This window comes from Bombyx mori, chromosome 10 (assembly GCF_030269925.1).
Source record: "Bombyx mori chromosome 10, ASM3026992v2".
NCBI lineage: Eukaryota > Metazoa > Arthropoda > Insecta > Lepidoptera > Bombycidae > Bombyx > Bombyx mori.
The window spans coordinates 5687035-5708061 of record NC_085116.1 but is presented as its reverse complement, the minus strand read 5'-3'; the positions used below and the strand labels follow the sequence as shown (position 1 = coordinate 5708061).

Genomic DNA, 21027 nt, shown 5'->3' with positions numbered 1-21027 from the left:
CCCGCTAAAATTTTTCATTATCAATATAGTGCAATTCTAAGAAAACCGACAATAAGTTGACTTAGCACCGAACAGAAACTCTTCACTGTTCGAAGGACAAATTTTCTCGGGCTTCTTTACAGGTAGAACATTTATACCTACCAATCTCATTATGGATTTGTCATGTTACAAATGACAGAAATGACTTGAGATTTTAAATGTCAATGACCTCATAAATACTAAGATCAAAAATGCGGCTCGTGCAAATTTTGTTGAATTTTTTTGTTTAGTCGTAACTAAACGGCCAATTATGGACAGTGACAAAGCGGACAAGGATTAGCGTCTAGAAAATAATCAAACAGCAAAGTGTCAGGTATTTAAAATGGAATTAACTACTGTTGTTTCTAGGAGAACTCATTTGAATAATATGGTATTTAAAAAAAATAACAGTAATGCTTATCACAGCGTTATGTTTTTAAGATTTAACTTCTTCATTTTGCTTGGTCCAAGGTAACAAATATCTCTTTAATAATTCTGCCTATACGCCTGTGCCATAAGACATAAAGTATAGAGTAGCTACTGTCTTTGTTACTTCGTTAAATTTGCGTAGCTATTTGTGCATGATGTGCCTATACTCTCTACTATTATGTTGCCCAGTTCTAGCGCAAAACACTTATGCGTTAACTTTGAAATTAATACGATAGCCGTAACGTAATCGCAACTCCGACCTCACATTCAAACTAGGGGGAACTCCGTTATATTTTTTATGGGCTTAATAATAAATATTCCATTTAATTAGTATTCAGAGACAAACGAAATACAGTCATTCGGCCCCAAATTAGGATTCCCTGTATTATAAGAATTAAAGAATGATATACAGACTACATTAGTTACTTACAAAACTGTTAGTCACACGAATATCTAATCTGGCAATTGAATCTAGTCTCTCGACCCAGCAATCAGGGAAATTAAATACTGGGCCACCGATTCGAGTCATTTTCTTTTGTGCTTATTTACGTTAAGAAAAAAAAACAATCGATTTGATGCTATTTATTATAAGAAGTTATGTAAACTGCAATGATCCACTTGTTTCCTAACCGGGGACAAAGCGAAAACTGTCAAGTGCATGTGCATAAATGACAAATGAAGCACTTTAACATGCCTTTAAAACGCATCTACATTACTTTATAGACTCCAAGTTCGAAAGGCAGCACGATAAAAGTTAGCATTTTTTTTATATTGCCCTAGTAGGGAGACGAACATACGGCCCACCTGATGGTGAGGGGTTACCGTCGCCCATGGACTTCAGCAATGCCAGAAGCAGAGCCAAGCCGCTGCCTAATGCTTAATACTTTCCACAAGTCTCGCTTTTTTTTTTCCTACCTATGCTGATAGCCTTGAGAGGCTATTTCAGCTTCACCCTAACGTGTGTAGGTGAGCTCACGTGGCTCAAACCGGAGTGTTGCTAACAGAGACCTTAGCAAGTGCAGTGCTTCGCAGAATCTACCACCGGATCAGAAACGCGACCCACTGAGAAGCCTCGTTTGAAAAAGAACATGTCATAGCGCTCGGGAAACACCGTGGAGGGGAGTTCATTCCATGACCACATGGTACCAAAATGGTGGTGGCAAAAAATACCTCTGGAAACGCACTGTCGATGAACGCAGCGGTTCCAGATAATATGGGTGAACTCTGCTCCGATGGCGGGTGCATTGTCATTGAATGAAAAATATATTAATATATCAATACTTTTGATTGATTGATGATTTGGAATGATTTCAATACGACCGTCGCACAAAACGTATAATAAAAAAATTGACTACGATTTTTAATACGCTTTTATTAGCTTCAGATGTATGTAGTAGTACGTTAGTATGAAACAATTTTTGAACATGATTTTGACCCCCTTCAAAACGTCCCCTTCAAAAAAAAGCGTGGGCTGCATAGTATCAGTAGTTATCATTTATATTTTATTAACAGATATGAGTAGAAGGGTTATTTTGATAATATCCTGAAAAGCACCCCACCACCCCAAGATTTTTACAATAAAATCATTTTTTCTCACACTATTTTTAATTCAAATTTAATAAAATTTATATTCTATATTTTAGTTGGATATTCTATAAAACCGTATTTTGTTAGTTTTTTTTTAAACTATCTGATAATCTCGACATTAGGAAATCAATGTATCACTTAGTATTTACTTCGGTTTTCTCTGTTAGTCGTAGACATAATTCTAATAACTTTTTCTGTTTTATCTTGCATCACGGACGAATGTGACCGCGTTAAATGTCCTAAAGTATTTGGAACGTCGGAAATAATGTGAACCGTAGAAGTAGCTTAATTATTTTCAATATATTAATAGGGGTGCATGTAAGTAACCAACTTTTTCTTTATTTTTATTTTGTATTAGCTGACCCGGCAGACTTCGTAGTGCCTCAATCGATAAATAAAAGACCTAAGCTTTTGTATAAAATAAACTTAAAACAAACAAAAGGAATCCGTCCGACGGGGGACACATCAAAGGAAAAACAAAATTGTTATTTTTATTTAATTCCGAGCATTTTTATATTTATTTACCTTTTAAACCTTCTCTGGACTTCCACAAATAATTCAAGACCAAAATTAGCCAAATCGGTCCAGCCGTTCTCGAGTTTTAGCGAGAATAACGAACAGCAATTCATCTTTATATATATTATATAGATAGATTGCTTAGATGGATAGACTAGCTCACGTCCCACCTGATGTTAAGTGGTGATCGGAGCCCATAGATATCTACAATGTAAATGCCGACACCCAATTTGAGACATGAGTTGTATGGTTTCACTTTTAACAGTACAACGGCTGCCCCGCCCTTCAAGCCGAAACGCATTACCTACTGCTTCACTTCAGAAATAGGCAGGGTGGTGGTACCTACCCGTGCGGTCACACAAGACGTCCTACCACCAGTAACTCCTTCGTACTGAATGCCTTCCGGTAACGACCGTCCAACAACGAAAAATTACATATCTGGAAAAGTTTTTAAATTTTTACATTGTTGTTTGGCCTCTTGAACGTGTAAAACAAACTTTTTGTTTAACTCTTTTTATTGTGTATTTTGATTTACAGATTTTCAATCAGAATAGATATTTGAAATTTTTAACTCCCTAATTCTAAATCAATCAAGATTTAACAATCAAATACCATTAAAGCATTGCGAGTATGTCACCTATTTAATGGCCTCGATTAAGAAATGTCTCAATTAACAAATCTAAGGATATTTTGCGGTAGGCAGCGGCTTGGCTCTGCGCCTGGCATTGCTGAAGTCCATGGGCGACGGTAACCACTCACCATCAGGTGGGCCGTATGCTCGTCTGCCTACAAGGGCAATAAAAAAATAAAATAGAAAATTGGCGGTATCTACATAAATATATTGCAGTGTCTATGGATATATGGTTCCGCATAACACTAAAAGGACTATGAGTTCATTTGTATTTCTATGCAAAAAAAAAATCACCGTACCCTTCATTACAATACTGCATTACGAATATCAGTATCTAGGTCAAAGATCAAAAGGTCAGGTATGTGTTTCGCGCCCATAATATTTTCAGGTCACGTTTCGACCCATAATCTGTACGTTAACACTGAATTGCGTTACAATAAAACTATGGTATGACGTATCGTGAGGTGACGTCACAGATGTCATTAGCATATCCGGTTGTGTTTTTGCTGATGAATGAACGTTAATTTGCCTGACGATCGGTTGGAATTTTCTTAATTACTTACCTATAACTAGGAGTATTATATAAATAGCTACTAAACATAAAATTCATGTCAAACCTACTTAAATTTTCAAATTAATATTTCTTTTTTTTATCGCTTAGATGAGTGGATGAGCTCACTGCCCACCTGGTGTTAAGTGGTTACTGGAGCCTATAGATATCTACAACGTAAATGTGCCACTCTTCTTGAGATATAAGTTCTAAGGTCTCAGTATAGTTACAACGGCTACCCCACCCTTAAAACCCAAACGCATTACTGCTTCGCGGCAGAAATAGGCAGCGTGGTGGTACCTACCCGTGTGGACTCACAAGAGGTCCTACCACCAGTAAAAAATTTATAATAAGTATAAAGAATAAATTTTGAATCTTTGAAATTTCCGTCCTAATAATTGTATCAATTTTATACTAAAAAGTACTCGTATCGAGAGATGTCACCGTTTCAAGACTTAACTTTTTATTTATTTATTATAATCTGAAAATACATATTAAACAAGTGAGAAACTTAGAACGATGAACGAACAACTTTATATAAAAATCGAGCCATATCTATGTACATAATAATATGTATATAATTAAAAATCAATGTTCGTTTGTACGCTTTTTTTTCCTGTATGCATTCCTAAGCCACTCAACCGATTGTCATGAAACTTTGTACAGGTGATGTTGGGATACGGCCAAAGGTGTCTGTGTCTATCATAGTAAAATCAACATAATATATTATGTTTTACGTACAATTAGCCAGAGATAAGACGAAGCGCGACCGTTTTTCACTAGAACTTAATAAATTTATGTTCAGCATTTTGCTCTTGTATTACGGGTTTCAAGTAATGCACTTAAAAGAAATGAGCCCATACACCCGTCAGATAAAAAAATATTAGCTTCGATCAGGAATCGGCCTTGAACCCTATAATGCAACAGCAGAAACAATATCACTTACCACTAAACCAACGAGGGAAATTATCTACAATACTATTAAAGCTATCAAAGTCTCTTGCAACCAACCCCAGTTGGACGGTAAATTTGTATATTTTTATTGCTTAGGTGGGTTGACGAGCTCACAGTCCACCTGGTGTTAATTGGTTACATAGCATACAACGTAAATGCGCCACCCACCTTGAGATATAAGTTCTAAGGTCTCAAGTATGTTACAACGGCTGCCCCATCCTTCAAACCGAAACGCATTACTGCTTCACGGCAGAAATAGGCACCTACCTATGGTACCTACTCGCGCGGACTCACAAAAGGTCCTACCACCAGTGATTACGTATATACACTTCGTACATACATTTTCATTTACGAACAATCGCATGTTCAATTAACGAAATACCAAATTAAAATTTGCATGTTCGTGCGAAATCAAACCTAAACGACTTTAAAATACGCTTTCATGTCAAGCTTGCATTTCCTTCGGCTATTTTTAGTAGAGCCCGCTTGCAGATCGTAAACCCTTTAACAACTATCGAAAATATCAGCAAACGACGTTGCCTTTAGTATGATCAATACAAGGTATGTTTCGGCTCTATAAAGTCTGCTCGTTTGGAATGTCAATCGAATCAATTGTGTGTACGGTACTGGGTCCCACCCCTTGCCGACGAGGAGGCTCACTAATATTTTGACTAATATTTCGACCTCAACTGAGGCTCCGACGAAATTAAGCAAATTCGCGACGGCTACACGCGATTCACGGCCTGATGAGCGCGAGCGATAGCCACCTTCAACCGCCTTACATATTTCGTCCTTGCGCGTAACCTAATTCAAAATAAATCATGAATATTTTAATTCTGCATAAAATTCATAGTTAAACCGATAATTCAGGTGAAAACTCACACTAGGAATGTACAAAACAACATTGTATACGCTCACTGGTAGCCTTGCAAATTATGATCTTGTTAAAGCGTTTTGTTCGTTTCTGTTATACTCACTCGGGGTTGATTCGCGAAAGTCAAAATATGTTGCTAATGATTGGGCACGGCAGGTTTAGCTTGTCACGCGAGCACGTCACTCTCAACTACTTACCTACCTTCCGGCCTGAGTATATTTTTTATCAACCGTTTGGCAGTAATTACGTTTGTCATTTAATAGCTATAAATAAATAGTGAGGTACGTGACGTGATGATCGTTCCCAGCTCGGGATAGACACGAGATCGGTTCGGATGTTCGCAGACGGCGCACGAGCTTGGTTGTAGTAGTTTTTCTCGCGAAGCGTCACGGGGTGAGATCGCACGGAAGCGAAGGTTGCGCCCGTGACCGCGCCCGCCCGCCGCGACCGCGACAACCGCCCGCCGACACCGCGCAGTATCGTGCCGCGCTCGCTCATCCTCGGACCTCGATCTGCGCTATCATCCAACGGAAGCAGTGCGCCGACCTCAGTGAAGTGATGTGCTCGTGTTGATTTCGCCGATGATGTGCAAGCGGCGAGTGAGTGCAGTGACGCCTCCAAGCGGCAAAGGTGAAGGACGGCGTCGGCGACAGCGACCGTAGCTCGTCATGTGGAAGTTGCTGATGCCGCTGCTGGCGCTGGTCGCCTTCGGTGGCGGGGCCACGTTCCCGGCCAACAAAGAGCTTCTCGAGTGTGCTAGGTTCGTTCTCAGATAACAGATAAAAATATTTATGTATAGGCAGCGGCTTGGCTCTGCTCCTAGCATTGCTGAAGTCCATGGGCGACGGTAACCACTTACCATCAGGTGGGCCGTATGCTCGTCTGCCTACAAGGGCAAAAAAAAGAGAACATTTTAAATCTCTGCAATGTTATCTGCCAATCGCGATACGAACTGGGACCTCGGATGAGCTACAAAAATAATTTAAATGGGCACGCGAAACAATAACATCTGCTCTTAACGATTTTCATCATACTTCACTCTACATACCTACTTTAAAATAAACCGTTATACGCAGTCAATATTATTTTTTATATTCCATGATATAAATAACTGGAAATCTACAAATATACTAGTAACCGGTTCAGTGTGTATACTACAGTCTGCAATCACGCGAACGTTATAAATTTTCAAATAAGACCAGTCTATTTATCCGCTCGTCTCTGTGAAACCCAGACAATTCAGTCTGAAGTTTTTTAATAACTAATACGATACGAAAATAATTAAGATATATGCAATACTGGATACAAAGAGCGATTCAGCGTATACCTCTGATTGTATACGCAAAACCGAAGCGGCTGGACATGTCAGTAACCCGTGCCAGGACTGCAACGACTTGCCAAGGTTCGCGGTTGACATAGATAAACATGAGCGTAAACAAGATGAAAACTATTTTGTTTCTTACTAGCATACGTGGGCTGTTGCATTCTTACACAGCCCAGCTGATGATAAGCGTTTACTGCCACACTTTGATAACGCAACGTAAATGCTGCCAACACATTACGCACTTTGTTCGGCTTTCATAGATCGCTGGAGTAATTAACAGTAATTTTACCATTTTAATCTCTCATTTATTATCGATAGATATATGTAACCTTTATACGATTAATCTTAAAAGAGGTTAATATGTTATAAAGATGACTAAAATAGAATTTCGAATATTGAAACATTAGAACATTAGAAGGAACATGAGAAATATAAAAGCATTTTTGAAATATTAAAATATAAAAAGATATAAAAACAGCGGTGAAGCAATAGCTTTAAATGTTTTCTCTTTATAAGAGCAACTCAATTTGTGCTATAGTTTTACTAAGCTAAACTGTATTTTGATATAAATGAAATAATCTATATATATAAAAATGAATTGCTGTTCGTTAGTCTCGCTAAAACTCGAGAACGGCTGGACCGATTTGGCTAATTTTGGTCTTGAATTATTTGTGAAGTCCAGAGAAGGTTTAAAATGTAGATAAATATGAAAATGCTCGGAATTAAATAAAAACTAGTGGTCGCCCGGTAGTCGAAATTCGACTATAATTATTAATTTAAATTATAAATGACTTTACTTCTATAATCACAGATTTTGCTAAGGCTACAATAAAGGCAAATAATATTATAGAACAACAATATTAATCTATTCACAGCTTGACCACAGACTTTAAAAATAAACAAAATAGTTTAAATGTGTGTGTGTGTCAAATACATGTTGGTGTGTGTAATGTTTTCCTTATTGGTTTATCGGTCTTATTTATCGGTATTATTTATGCATTACTTTAAAAAAATATTAGCATTGTGCACTCCTTCTCTATATTCTTCTATAAGTGTGGAAAATTTCATACTCCTCCGTCCGCGCAATTTTCGTAAAAAGGGATACAAAGTTTTTGCTTCACGTAGATGACAATTTACTTTTTCCTTTGATGTGTCCCCCGTCGGACGGATTCCTTTTGTTTGTTTTAAGTTTATTTTATACAAAAGCTTAGGTCTTTTATTTATCGATTGAGGCACTACGAAGTCTGCCGGGTCAGCTAGTACATTATATATATTTTTTCTGTGCGTGTGTTTGTCACTGAACTCCTCCTAAACGGCTGGACCGATTTCAATGATTTTTTTTGTACGCATTTGGATGGCACCCTGGATGGTTTTGATACACAAATCAGCCCGGCAGATGGCGCTGCAGTCGGTGTCTAGGTTGTTTATCTATACTACAACTAAAAGGCCGGATCGACTCGCATGAATTTTTGCAGGACAACTTCTGTCGGGCCCGCTAATTGAATAATAATTTTGGTCGTCTTCAATACAGCTATGGTAATCACTGTGAGCTATGTTATTGTATGTCAAAATTTATATATAGGGCTCATATTAACTTCACATTAATAAAAAATTAAAAATCTTTGTTTCTGTGCACAGAGAAAGAACTAACAATATCTTGAGGTTTGCGAATTTGTATGAGGAGTTTCAACTTCACGTTAAGAAGATCCAAAGTGTCAGTCAGATAAGTGTCAATCGTCTTGCTTATTGTAATTTAGTGGTTTTTCAATTGGGCCATTAAATGTGATTTAATCTTGTAAAATGATTAGGACCGTTGTCCAAAGCGTTGTATTGACAAGCTGCAAATGCGTATTCTTGGCGTCCTCGATTTAAAGTAAATAATTATATCACTAAAAATATATATATGAAATAAAATGTTAATCTAGTAATAAACGCAACGGGCTGACCCGGTTTGCAATCTAGATAAAACTTAAATTACACCAACAAACCTAAAAATTAAACTAATACGACCCAGTAAATATTTTTTCGATATATGTATTAGGGTTTTTTTTTCATTTAACATATTTATTTAATCAAAATTTCTAGCATTATTATCTATACATTACTGCCATCTAATAGTAAGGTCATTTATGCCTTTGCGATAGAACTCTGGTGATCTAGATTCTACAAACTTTGTGAAAGCATTTTGTACTACCTCCTAGGAAGAAAAAATTTTATCACGTAGAAAATTGTCACATTTTTTAAAAGAAGAACCTAATAGGTACCATTTGAAAAAAGTTTCACTCAAAAATCTCAAACTATGAAGGTTTTATGTCAATTCGAAGTACCTACGAATATTACAACGGCAATTTCATACTTTAACTCCTATTATATAATTTTCTAAAAGTATGTTTATAAGTAGCATTAGTAATAATGTTATAATAGGGGATAATTATCTTTTCTAAATTAGCTCCACGCCTCGAGCTAGGTCTGTGCGGAGTACAATTTAGACTGCTTTGCTGGAGAGCTGTGCTCATCAGACGAAGCCTATATTTTTTCTAGGACAGAATTTTTTTCAAATTATCAATTTAATTAATATTAGTATATATCATTTTAGTTCAATAACTCCTAAAATCGATAAGTATAAAAAAATCGGAAATGATGGAAACGACGATAACTTTTATTGCAACGGTTTTAATGAAACAGTATTCTGAAACTCCAATTAAACTATGTTTACTGAAATACATAAAAATCAATGAACAAAAAGCTATGAAGCAAAATCACAAAAAATCGTTGATTAGTTCTAAAGATTTACGCACACAAAGAGATAGATAAAAAATAATTCTGAAAACAATTCGTTTTAGTTACATACTGTAGTTACAACCTTTATATTTTTATTGCTTTTCTATAATATACACACATACTACCTATAGATTCTACTGTTTTATGATATATATACTAATATTATAAAGCTGAAGCGTTTGTTTGTTTGTCTGAACGCGCTAATCTCAGAAACTACTGGTCCGATTTGAAAAATTATTTCAGTGTCAGATAGCTCATTTATTGAGAAAGGCTTATACGCTATATAACGCTAAGACCAACACAAGCTGAGCACCAATAAAGAATGTTTCAAAGTAGGTGTATTTTTCCCTATTGAGAGCTTCCGCGGCGTGCGCTGCGGAAACAGTTAAAATTTCGCTAAAATAATGTATGGCAAAATTGTTCCCCTTTAAAGGTTCTACAAAAAAGTCCGCGGCAGCATAGCGCGATAACATATTTTAAGGTTAACGTTTTTACCTTAACGTTTTTTATGGTAAACAAATTTATTTAGATCTTGATCATTACAGGACCATTCGAGAAGTCTACGCTTAAAAAAAAGATTTTTTTTTATCAGAATCGGTTCAAGCTTTCTTGAGAAGTCGGTGAACATACATAGATAAAGAAATTGTGGTCGAATTGATAACTTCCTCTTTTGAAGTCGGTTAAAAAGCATAATTTTGTTACTTTAAATAGCTCCTTAACATTGTACTATTTTCACTTTCTACGCAAATGAAGAGGTGGGTAAAATTTTGCGTTATGCCAAAGTAACTATTCCACGCGGACGAAGCCGCGGGCAAAAGCTAGTTTATTACAAACTAAGTATAAACGTAAACAAACATTTGAAATTTATGTAACAATGTTGAACACAATTGCATGGTAGCTATCAATTTCCGCACGAGCTTAATGATGTTTATTCGAAGAGAAGGTAGTTTCGACTCGATGTCCCGAATTATATATTTCACAATTTGCCGTAAACAAATTGTGTTTTAGCGTTTGTGCATACTGAAACAATTTGGTCATTGAGGACCAAACTACAATTGTTGATCGAAGGGACAAAAGGATTAAAATTAGGACCTAGGGCCATTCAACGGATTTTCCTGATAATCATGTATAAATAATAATTAAATAATATTGTGAATGTGTATGTTTAGATAGAGATTTGAATGATATTTCGCACAGATATAATTTATAATCGGGATAAAGGCATGGGATAATTTTTATTATGGTGAATGACATAGCGAGAGCAATGGGTACATCTGGGTACATCAAATATAGGAATATAACAGTGAGTACGCTGGTTTGTAATACCTTTTTTCTTATTACCTAAGCTGATGGTCTACTAGAGAGACCATATCAGCGTAACCTTAACTAGTAGGTGAGCTCACGGGGCTCAAACCTGACGATGTTGCTAACACAATCCCAAGCATGAGCCGTGCTTCGCAGAATCTACCACCGGATCGGATACGCAACCCACTGAGAAGATCCGGCGAGAAACTCAGTGGGCTGTCTGTGGGTTAATTTACTTGCAGAGCCCTTAGTCGCAAGCGACAGGTTCGACGGGAACGATGACCGGTGATTGGGGTACCTAAAAGCACCGTTAGTGGATCGGTAAGATCCGAAATGACGTGTTTTGAGCGACGTCGACTGTTTACCATTTGGTCCGCAGGGTCGACTATGTAGTTTCCGGCGGCCACGATGAGAGGATTCTCATGTCGCGCCTCCAACACATCTACAAACTTACTGATAGCTAGTTATTCCGGGAAAATGCAACGTATTTCATTATTCTAAATTACAACATTGTTGTGAATCGTCTCGTAACAACTAAAATTAACACAACATGTTCTTAATACCTAAGAATATTTTCAAATTTAAAATATTAACAGTCCATACAAATACGAGCATAGACAGAACTTCGGTCGTCGTATTGTTACGAGTATACCCAACTACGTATATTGCCCACGTATGAAAATGAAATGACGCCGGCTACCTTCGAAATTACGTAGCGAGACTCCTTTGTATAAAAAATGTTGTAACTGTTCTTTCTTTTGTCATCGATTACACGATGTATACGTACATGTGTATGTTCTAAAATTCATAATGTTTCTTATTAGTATACAACATAAAGATATATTTAAAATAAATTGGATGTTATCGTTTGGAACCTCTGGGTTTGCGGAGGGATTTCGCTTCTCTCTACATTTTATACCGTTTATCCCATCAGGAGTGCTCTGAGGAATTGTTTGAGAGGATTCCATCATCTCGTTTTTACTATCGCACCGCCCGCCACCAGAGTAGAGTTCATCCATACTACCTGGAGCCACTGCGTTCATCGACAGTGCGTTTCCAGAGATCTTTTTTACCACGTACCATCCCACTTTGGAATGAGCTCCCTTCCACAGTGTTTCCCGAGCGCTATGACTTGTCCTTCTTCAAACGAGGCTCGTGGAGAGTACTCAACGGTAGGCAGCGGCTTGGCTCTGCCTCTGGCATTGCTGAAGTCCATGGGCAACGGTAACCACTCACCATCAGGTGGGCCGTATGCTCGTCTGCCTACAATGGCAATAAAAAAATAATTAAAAAAGTTACTTTAATTCTCGAATGATGTAAAATTTTACAAAAAATAATAATAAATGTCTCCAATATGTTTTGCCTTTGGAAACTAAAATTTATCTTGCTCAAAGTCTCATTTTACCCATTTTGGACTACGCTGATGCTTGCTACTTGGATGCCACTGAGGAGCTTCTTAATAAGCTTGAGCGTTTGCAAAATTTGTGCATCCGTTTTATTTTTGGTCTCAAAAAATATGATCATATTTCTGAATTTCGCAAAAAGCTCAAGTGGCTCCCAGTCCGTTTCCGCAGAAATACTAGATTGTTGTGCTTCCTATTTAATATCCTACATAATCCTAACTACCCACAATATTTACGTGATCGCTTTACCTATGCCCGTCCCTTCCTTGCTCCTTGTAGAACACACATTAAAACTCTCCTCAATTGCCCTGTTCATAAAACACATGCTTACGCAAAATCGTTTTCTGTACAAGCAGTTATACTTTGGAATTCCCTCCCTCCAAGCATACGAGCGGGCAAAACCATAGCAGCGTTCAAGAAATCTGTTAAGGAACATTATTTATCCTTACCATCATAAATAAAGTATATATATTTGTATAATGTATTATAATATAAAGGAAGTATATGTGTGTATGTTATATATATGTGTGTGTGTGTGTGTGTGTGTGTGTGTGTGTGTGTATTTGTATGTACATATATTGTTTTGTATCTTGTAATATGTATATATTATTATATGTAATGTTTACTGTATGCACTAGGTTTGTGTTCCTAATTCTTCTTTCCTTTTGCGGGCCTACTGGAAGAGATTTCAACATGAAATAAGTAGTGCCCTTGTACTCTGTATCCTTATTGACGTGTCTTTTCTAACAGCTGTGTGTACAGAATATCTATACTTCTATACTAATATTATAAAGAGGAAAGATTTGTTTGTTTGTTTGTTTCGAATAGGCTCCGAAACTACTGGACCGATTTGAAAAATTCTTTTTCCATTAGAAGCCGACATTGTCCCTGATGAACATAGGCTACTTTTTTTAATTTTTTTTTTGGTTTCATGTGTGTTTTAATGTTTCCGAAGCGAAGCGAGGGCGGGTCGCTAGTATTAAATAAATAAAAACCTATCAACAATTAAATAAAAAAGATGTGTGGTATTGTGGGACACCGGATAGGAACGAAGTTCTTTATTATAAATATATTAATTTTAAGTTTTATTCGAGGTATAAAGAAAATAATTATTCGGGTATAAATTTTTTATTATTATTTTTTATTGATAAAGATAAAATAAAAACTACTTTACAAAGTTATTAACTTTATTTTATTCACAATGATTTATAAAAAATATATAATAATAATAATATACTTGAAGAAACAGCTATTTATATGAATAATAATAATAACCGTCATCACGTAGACTATACATTAGACACTGTATAGCCATCATACCAAGACTATACATAAATAATAAAAATCTTACGTTACGGACGTTTTTTTCCCGGTTAGGGTACCCCTCCGCATCGTAAGGAACTTCGTTCCAAAAATATAAAATATATATTATATTATTACGATAACGTGTTTTAAACGAGCTCGCTAATAAATTCTAGTGTTAGTTTAAATATTATTCTAGTATCTAGCTGGTATTGCTATTATATCTATATCAGTTTAGTTACAAACACAACACTCGTAAACTAGAATCATGTTTTAACTGCATCTACATTTAGACGAACTTCACTCTTTCTCATTAAATTCGAAACTTTATTTCCGTTGTTAGAACAGTTTCCCAATTAGCGAAACTTCAAAGAATGGTAAACCGTCGACGTCGCTCAAAGCACGTCATTACGGATCCTCCTGATCTATTAACGGTGCTTTTAGGCACCACAAGCACCGGTCACCGTCCCCGTCGAACCCGTCGCTCCCGTCGCTTGCGACGAAGGACTCGACGAACTAATTAACCCATAGACACTGCCCACTGGGTTTCTCGCCGAATCTTCTCAGTGGGTCGCGTTTCCGATCCGGTGGTAGATTCTGCGAAGCACTGCTCTTGCTGGAGCCATTGTTAGCAACTCTCCGGTTTGAGCCCCGTGAGTTCATCTACAAACGTTAGGAAGCTGAAATAGCCTCTCAAGACTATCAGCATAGATTGAAAAAAAAAAACTTAAAAAACCGGGATGTTTCCATTGTAAAAAAAATTATGACTGCACGAGAATGACTAAAGGTTAGTTTTATTAGTAATTACGGCGTTTCGGCATATAGATTTACAGCCCTATTAAAGTTTTCAACTGTTTTGTACTTTTACATGTTCTGTTATAATTTTCTTTTAACGATTACCTAACTAACCTTGGTTTGCGTAGTTCATAACTGTTTTTTCTTTTCGTTTCTGAAGTGCACAGAATTGTTTGTATGTGTTGACGCACAATTTTTAACTTGACGCAGTGGCCTGACCATGTCTCTAATTTAGCTGTATAACAGTACGATTATCTGCTGTTGATAGCGTCGAAAAAATAATTGTTACCACGCGTGAAAAAGGAACGTTATACCAATATATATTACTCCTTTTAATGTTTCATGATTTAAAAAAAATGTAGGAACCATTATTAATTCGTCAAACTTACTTTTTATTTTACGTCTAAACATACAACTTTCTTTTAAGGGAGACCACCAATAAAAAAGATTCAGTTTTCGCATATTATAGCAAAGTTCAACGAATGCACGAATGATGAGCCAATAAGGCTAAACAATAGCTTGACATGCGACGCGTCAAAATGTAACGCGTTTATCACAGCTATTTGCGTCATTAATAAGCCAAATATAAATCGAGGTGCCGGCCGTGGTAATCGTAAATATAAATAAACCCTTCGGACACCTATAGATGCAGCCAGTACGCTTCGTGTTCGTTCGATACATGTAGACAACTAGATGGATAATTATGTCTTTAGTGACGCACGTTATCATTGCATAATCTCGGAATGCACTACTGTAAGTACTGTAAGCCCGCCGAGTTTGTTTCGCCGGTTCTTCTCAGGACTGTGGCTTTTTTTGAAACCGGTGGTAGAGTGAACATTGTTATTTATATTTTGACATTCAACAAGTGTGCTATGCTGACATCTAAGTTGAAATAAATGATTTTGAATTTGAATTTGAAGTAGGGCCATCTGAATGAAGTTCCAATATTATGAACTAAATGTTGTCTCTCGATCAGATTTGGTCCACTCGTATTATACGGCATGATTTCAATTGTTTTACGTGTAAATTTTTGTTATTGTTTAAGATATGAATAAGGTATTTTTGAACTACCTTCATTAGTTAAATATTTAGGTTAAAGCTTCCAAAAGCTTAATGCTTAAAAATGAGGTCTGCACGGTACTCGTAATCAGTTTAACTATAATAACTTAAAAGTACTAAATATTTGATGTCGTTATAATGATAATTATAATTGATAATGATATTTAGTAATGAAAATTGTCGTTCTGGCTTTTAGTGTGAAATACTCCTCAAACTACTTCGACAAATCCACGTTCAAGCACCCACATTAGTTTCTTCAGCTCATTTCTTAGTCAACTGTCTTTCGAATTTCTGTTTCGAGCTCTAGTGGTGGAATTTGATCACGAACCTGCCTATTTCTTCAGCAAAATACGTACGTTCTGGTTTGAGGTTTAGAACTTCTGTCATGTCAATGCAACTGAGTCTTCAACCTCATGCTTTTTGGGAATACTAGGTAACAAATTTGTAGTAAGTAAAAAAAATCTTAATAGCTTTAAATAAAAAAAACTTCGATTGTTTTAATTTGATTTTATTATTTCGCGTTTACTGGTTGCATTTCGAATGCTTCATAATTTTCGTGATCAGGGACGACTGAGACGTCGGAGTTAATAAAATGAAAATAATCAACAATAGATTAAACCATAAAAGAAGTTTCCATTATGTCTACGACTCGTGAAAATAGAACAAGATTCTGGTAACTACGCTTACACCAGTCAGGACAATACACAGGCTGCAGTAATTTACTTAATTCTGTACTGACTTATTCGCAATTGCAGTTTTACAAATATTGAAGTGAGCGCTCACTACAAAGCATGCAACCTTCCACTTTTTTTTTATGTGAAACCTCTTTAGGCGCATTGAGAGTAAAATTTAACTCGCAACCATTCGTTACGGCTAGAGAGAAAAGATACAATTTGGGAAGAGCGAGAATGAGAAAATAGACAGAGCGTCTCGCGAATCACTCGACCGGGGAGAAAGGGAAAGGACAAAGCACGCTAGGTCGTTCTCTTATACACAGCACACACAAGTGAAATTTGATTTTAGGATGAAAAATGAAGAAAACAACAATACTACTTACCGCACAAGAAGTTTCATTTTTTTCACGTACACCAAGTTGCACGCGCACCATTTTTTTTCTCGACTACCGCCTTTATTTCGTTCTCCGCCGTTTCTAATATGCCTCGTCCCCACTAACGCCATTGCTCCCACTAACAACGTTGCTACTTGGCAATCCGAAAATTGTCTTAATTATAACACGTTAATTTTTTATAGTTATTTTACAACAAACCTTACGATACCAACATTAAAGGAACGAAGTTTCTTATTATAAAAATATTAATTTTTAAGTTCTTTTCGAGATGTAAAGAAAATAAAACTGGAGATTTCGCAACAACCCACGGTCATTCGGTAACGTGCGAACTTATTGTGGTACACTTCATTCATGGTTGTTTGCATAAGAGTTAGTGTATTGCCCAACGAACGCTCTGAAATCGTGGTCTATGAATGATAAAAAAATATGTTATTTTTTGTACGTTATTACAAAGTTAAGTCGTACACTGTGCGCATTACTAATACAAATCTTACGTTACGGACTTTTTTCCCGGTTAGGGTACCCCGCCGCATCGTCCCATAAGGAACTTCGTTCCAATAATTAACTAAAACAATAATCTCGTAAACTGTCATCATATTTAAACTATCATCAAATCAACGTGCGTTTCTTGTAGATTTTTATTAGACATCTAATTTAAATCGTATGTTTTTCAACGGTCACACGATCCAAGAATTACCGGATGTGACACGCTGTAATGACAGACAATTTATAGCGTTTAATATTACACATTACATTCTACATTTCATATAAAGAATAGTGGGTTTAGTTCTTGTAAAAAAAAAGGAATGTATCCAGTAATAATTAAAAAGAGTGAAGTTTTTGAGGAGTACATGACCAGCTTTTGTATAATAAGGAGTCGTCGAAGGCACTATCGGCTCGGAAGGAACAGGAAGAAGTAATAGCATGCTACACATTGCCTCTCAGTCCCAGAATATGTAGCTAAATAGAACCTTGATTATGGAATACCAGGAGTTTTTATTCTTATGGAAAAAAAATCACAATACGTCCCTTCGATTGCAACGTTTTTTTTAAAGACGTATTTATCAGTATTTACTGGCGGTAGGACCTCTTGTGAGTCCGCACGGGTCGGTACCACCACCCCGCCTATTTCTTCCGTGAAGCAACAATGCGTTTCGGTTTGAAGGGTGGGGTAGCCATTGCAACTATACCTACTGAAACCTTAGAACTTATATCTCTAGGTGGGTGGCGCATTTACGTTGTAGATGTTTATGGGCTCCAGTGACCACTTAACACCAGGTGGGCTGTCAGCTAGTCCACCCATCTAAGCAATAAAAAAATTCACTTCTAACTTAAAACTAAGAAAGTACTTTTGAACAGAAAACGTAACAGTGATTTTTTAAATCGTATTATTGATGTTAGCAAATTTCACGGAGCTAGTGGATCACGCGAGTTTATATGCGGTATGACGCAACGGTTTATGGCGCAACATTTAGCTAAAGAAAATTGATTCAGCAGAAAATGTAATTCTCGGACACGTCACATTAATTTTGTGTCTTGTAGACTGAAGTGGCTTAACGAGCTTTGAGATGCCTTGGAAAATATACTGAAACCAATTATTATTGAGTTTAAATTATGATGAAAATTTAGGTATTTACTGATCTATGGGCGTATTGCGAGAACGCACGGGTAGATAGGTACCAACGCTCTGTCTATTTCTGCTGTGAAGAAGTAATGTGTTTCAGTTTGAACAGCGTGGCAACTGTTTACTATAAAACTAAGGTTTAGACCTCATGTCTCAAAGTAGGTGGCGGCATTGACGTTGTTACTGTCTATGGGCTCTGTTAACCACTTAACACCAGGTGGGCCCATTGCCAATCTTATCAATAAAAATGTTTTTTTTTAAATCCGGTTCCATAAAATTGGTACCTTCATAAATTAAAATGGTCTTTAATAAGTAGGTACACAACCGCAGGACAAAATAAGTATAGTTTCAAACTCGTCACTTTACCTTTGCAAATAAAACGAGCAATATATTGTTATTGTTGTATGCACGATGTCATAGATACATACAACGCGGCCAGCAGCTCGGCAGACGTTCTGGAAGCCAGCCAAGTGCCGACTGTCGCCCGGGATCATTGTCAGCGGTGCAAGAGTGCTATCAAACAGATCTCAAGTTTACTGATGCGAACCAGATTACGCGGTGACCTTCTGGAATTAATTCGAAAGACGCTTTCAGTAACCTAATCGTTCAGATTTATGTACTTATATCTATAGGTATATATTAATACGTGAAGCATAAACTTTGTACCCCTTTAGGTATACGCAAATTGCGCGGACGGAGGAGTTTGAAATTTCTCACACTTATAGAGAACATAGAGGAGTGCAAAATGCTAATATTTTTTAAAAGTTATGGCATTTTTAATACATTAATTCAATAAAAAAACATTACACACACTACCATGTATTTGACACACTTCTTCTTCTCCATCGCTCCCTCATTGCTGAGGATCGTGACTCCGTTTCAGCTTGTCGACTGCCAGCCTCCATCGGTTCCGGTCAGTTGCCTGGTGTAGTGCAGCGCTCAGTGGTCCGCTGGTTTGCTCGGAGATCTGGTCGGACCAACGTTAGGGGCTCCGGCCTCTAGGACGTTTTCCTTCTACTTTTCCAGTGACCATCAGACGTTCCAAGTTGTCTAAACCTCTACGGGCAACGTGGCCAAAGTAGCGCATTATGCGTTGCAGACAGGTGGCAGACAGGCGTTGAGCGTTCTCCATTTTAAGCTGATGTAGGACCGAGATGTTCGTGCGGTGGGCTGTCCATGGAATCCTTAATAGGCGGCGCCAACAACACATTTCAAAAGCATCAACTCTGTTTCGGTCAGCTACTTTTGTGGTCCATGTTTCTGCTCCATAGACAGCGATTGGAAAGACCAGTGAGTGCACAAGATGTATTTGGGTTCTATTCGAAATGTTACGATCTTTCCAAACTTTACTCAACTGCGTCATAGCTGTTTTAGCCATTCCAATACGTCGGCGTATTTCAGGCTCACAGCTCCCCTTATCCGTGATCATAGAACCAAGGTAGAAAAACTGGTCTACGGCCTCGTATTCTACGTCTACGACTAGCAGCTTGGTCTTGCTTTTGTTTATTGATAGTCCCATGCTTAGGCTTATAGCATCTAATCTGTCCAGAAGTTCCTTTATCTCCGCCTCAGATGATGCAAGATGACACACACACATATATAAATACCCTTTATTTACTGTCAAACTTTTGTCATTGCATTAAAATCTGTGGTCAAAATGAGAAAAGATTAATATTGTTTATCTTTATTAATATTTGTCTATAGTATAGTCTTGGCGAAATCTGTGATTATAGAAGTATGATAGTCTTCCATAATAGAACATAATAATTTTCAAAGCTATGTATAATTTCAATTAATTATAGTCTAATTTCGACTACAGACCACTAGTTGATATAAATAAATGTACCGTATTTAGAGCAGTTACTTAAATGCCATAATTTTAAATACCGCAATTTTTTTTTATTACTAGTCACAAGATTCTAATGATTGAATTCCAATAAAATATTTATAACATTTGTTTTTTAGTCCTTATACGGGTGAATGAGCTATTAAACCCTGGTGGTGTGAACTGGTTACGTCATTCCGATAGAGGCACCCGTCACGTGCGGACGTGCTCATCGTCCACTCGATCGCCCGGTCTTTGTTCGCCCGGCTTTTGTTAGCCCGGCCATTGTTCGCGCGGCCTGTGTTTGTGGTACATCTGCCGACTAAGTGCTCTTTCTGGAAGTTTTTATTTGTTTTGTTTCCTTTTGTTGTTTCTGTGTTCGTGGTACATCTGCCGACAAAGTGGTTTCCTGCAAGTATTTATTTGTTTTGTTTCTTTTCGTAATTTCTGTTTTGTTGTGCTTTTTCTTTGTCCTGTAGTAATCGCGCCGCATTGCCACCTGTGTTCAATAGAACCGCTCAGGTCCGAGAAGTTGGGGCCTCGCCGCAAGGCGAGTGTTTTCAAGACCCGGGGCCGCCCCACCTGGGTACTCAGCGATCATGGACGCTGTATTCGCGGAATTCCTCCGACTTCGCCACCCACAGCTCGCCTCGGAGTTTTTGGCCTTCAAGGCCAATCACACTGCGAGCCCTCTCGAGGACTCCGCCGCGCTCGCTGCTCCTGCGTCGCCTGTACCTGCGTGCAGAGCTTCTGCATTGAGCACCGCAGCCTCTGTCGTGCCTGCCGCTCCCGTGTCGCCTATACTGGCGAGAAAAGCTGCTGCGTCGTCCGCCGTGACCATCGTTTCAGCTGAGCGATCATCCGCGGCCTCCGTCGCGCCCTCTAAAACACCTACACTTGCTCGTAGGTCGCCTGCACCCGCCTCCTCGTGCTCCGACTCTGACTCGGACATGGAGGTCGACCTCGCCCCCGCCTCATCGA

The 21027-nt window shown here is 37.7% G+C and overlaps 1 protein-coding gene across 4 annotated transcripts in view; it reads left to right on the top strand.

Annotated features, from left to right (window-relative positions):
• The first annotated feature begins 203 nt into the window (after window positions 1-203).
• Window positions 204-21027, top strand: part of LOC101739650 (gamma-aminobutyric acid receptor subunit delta) — a 53454-nt gene continuing 32630 nt past the window's right edge. For 2 of the 4 annotated variants that reach the window (XM_062670499.1, XM_021350805.3), the window contains exon 1: window positions 204-352. Coding sequence is in view for 2 of the 4 variants with exons in the window: in XM_012693947.4 (XP_012549401.1) it covers window positions 6228-6319 (92 nt within the window). In the remaining 2 variants the exon portion in view is untranslated. Of the gene's footprint in view, window positions 353-5880; window positions 6320-21027 lie in introns of those variants that run through there. The other 2 variants (XM_012693947.4, XM_012693948.4) reach the window with 2 other exon arrangements.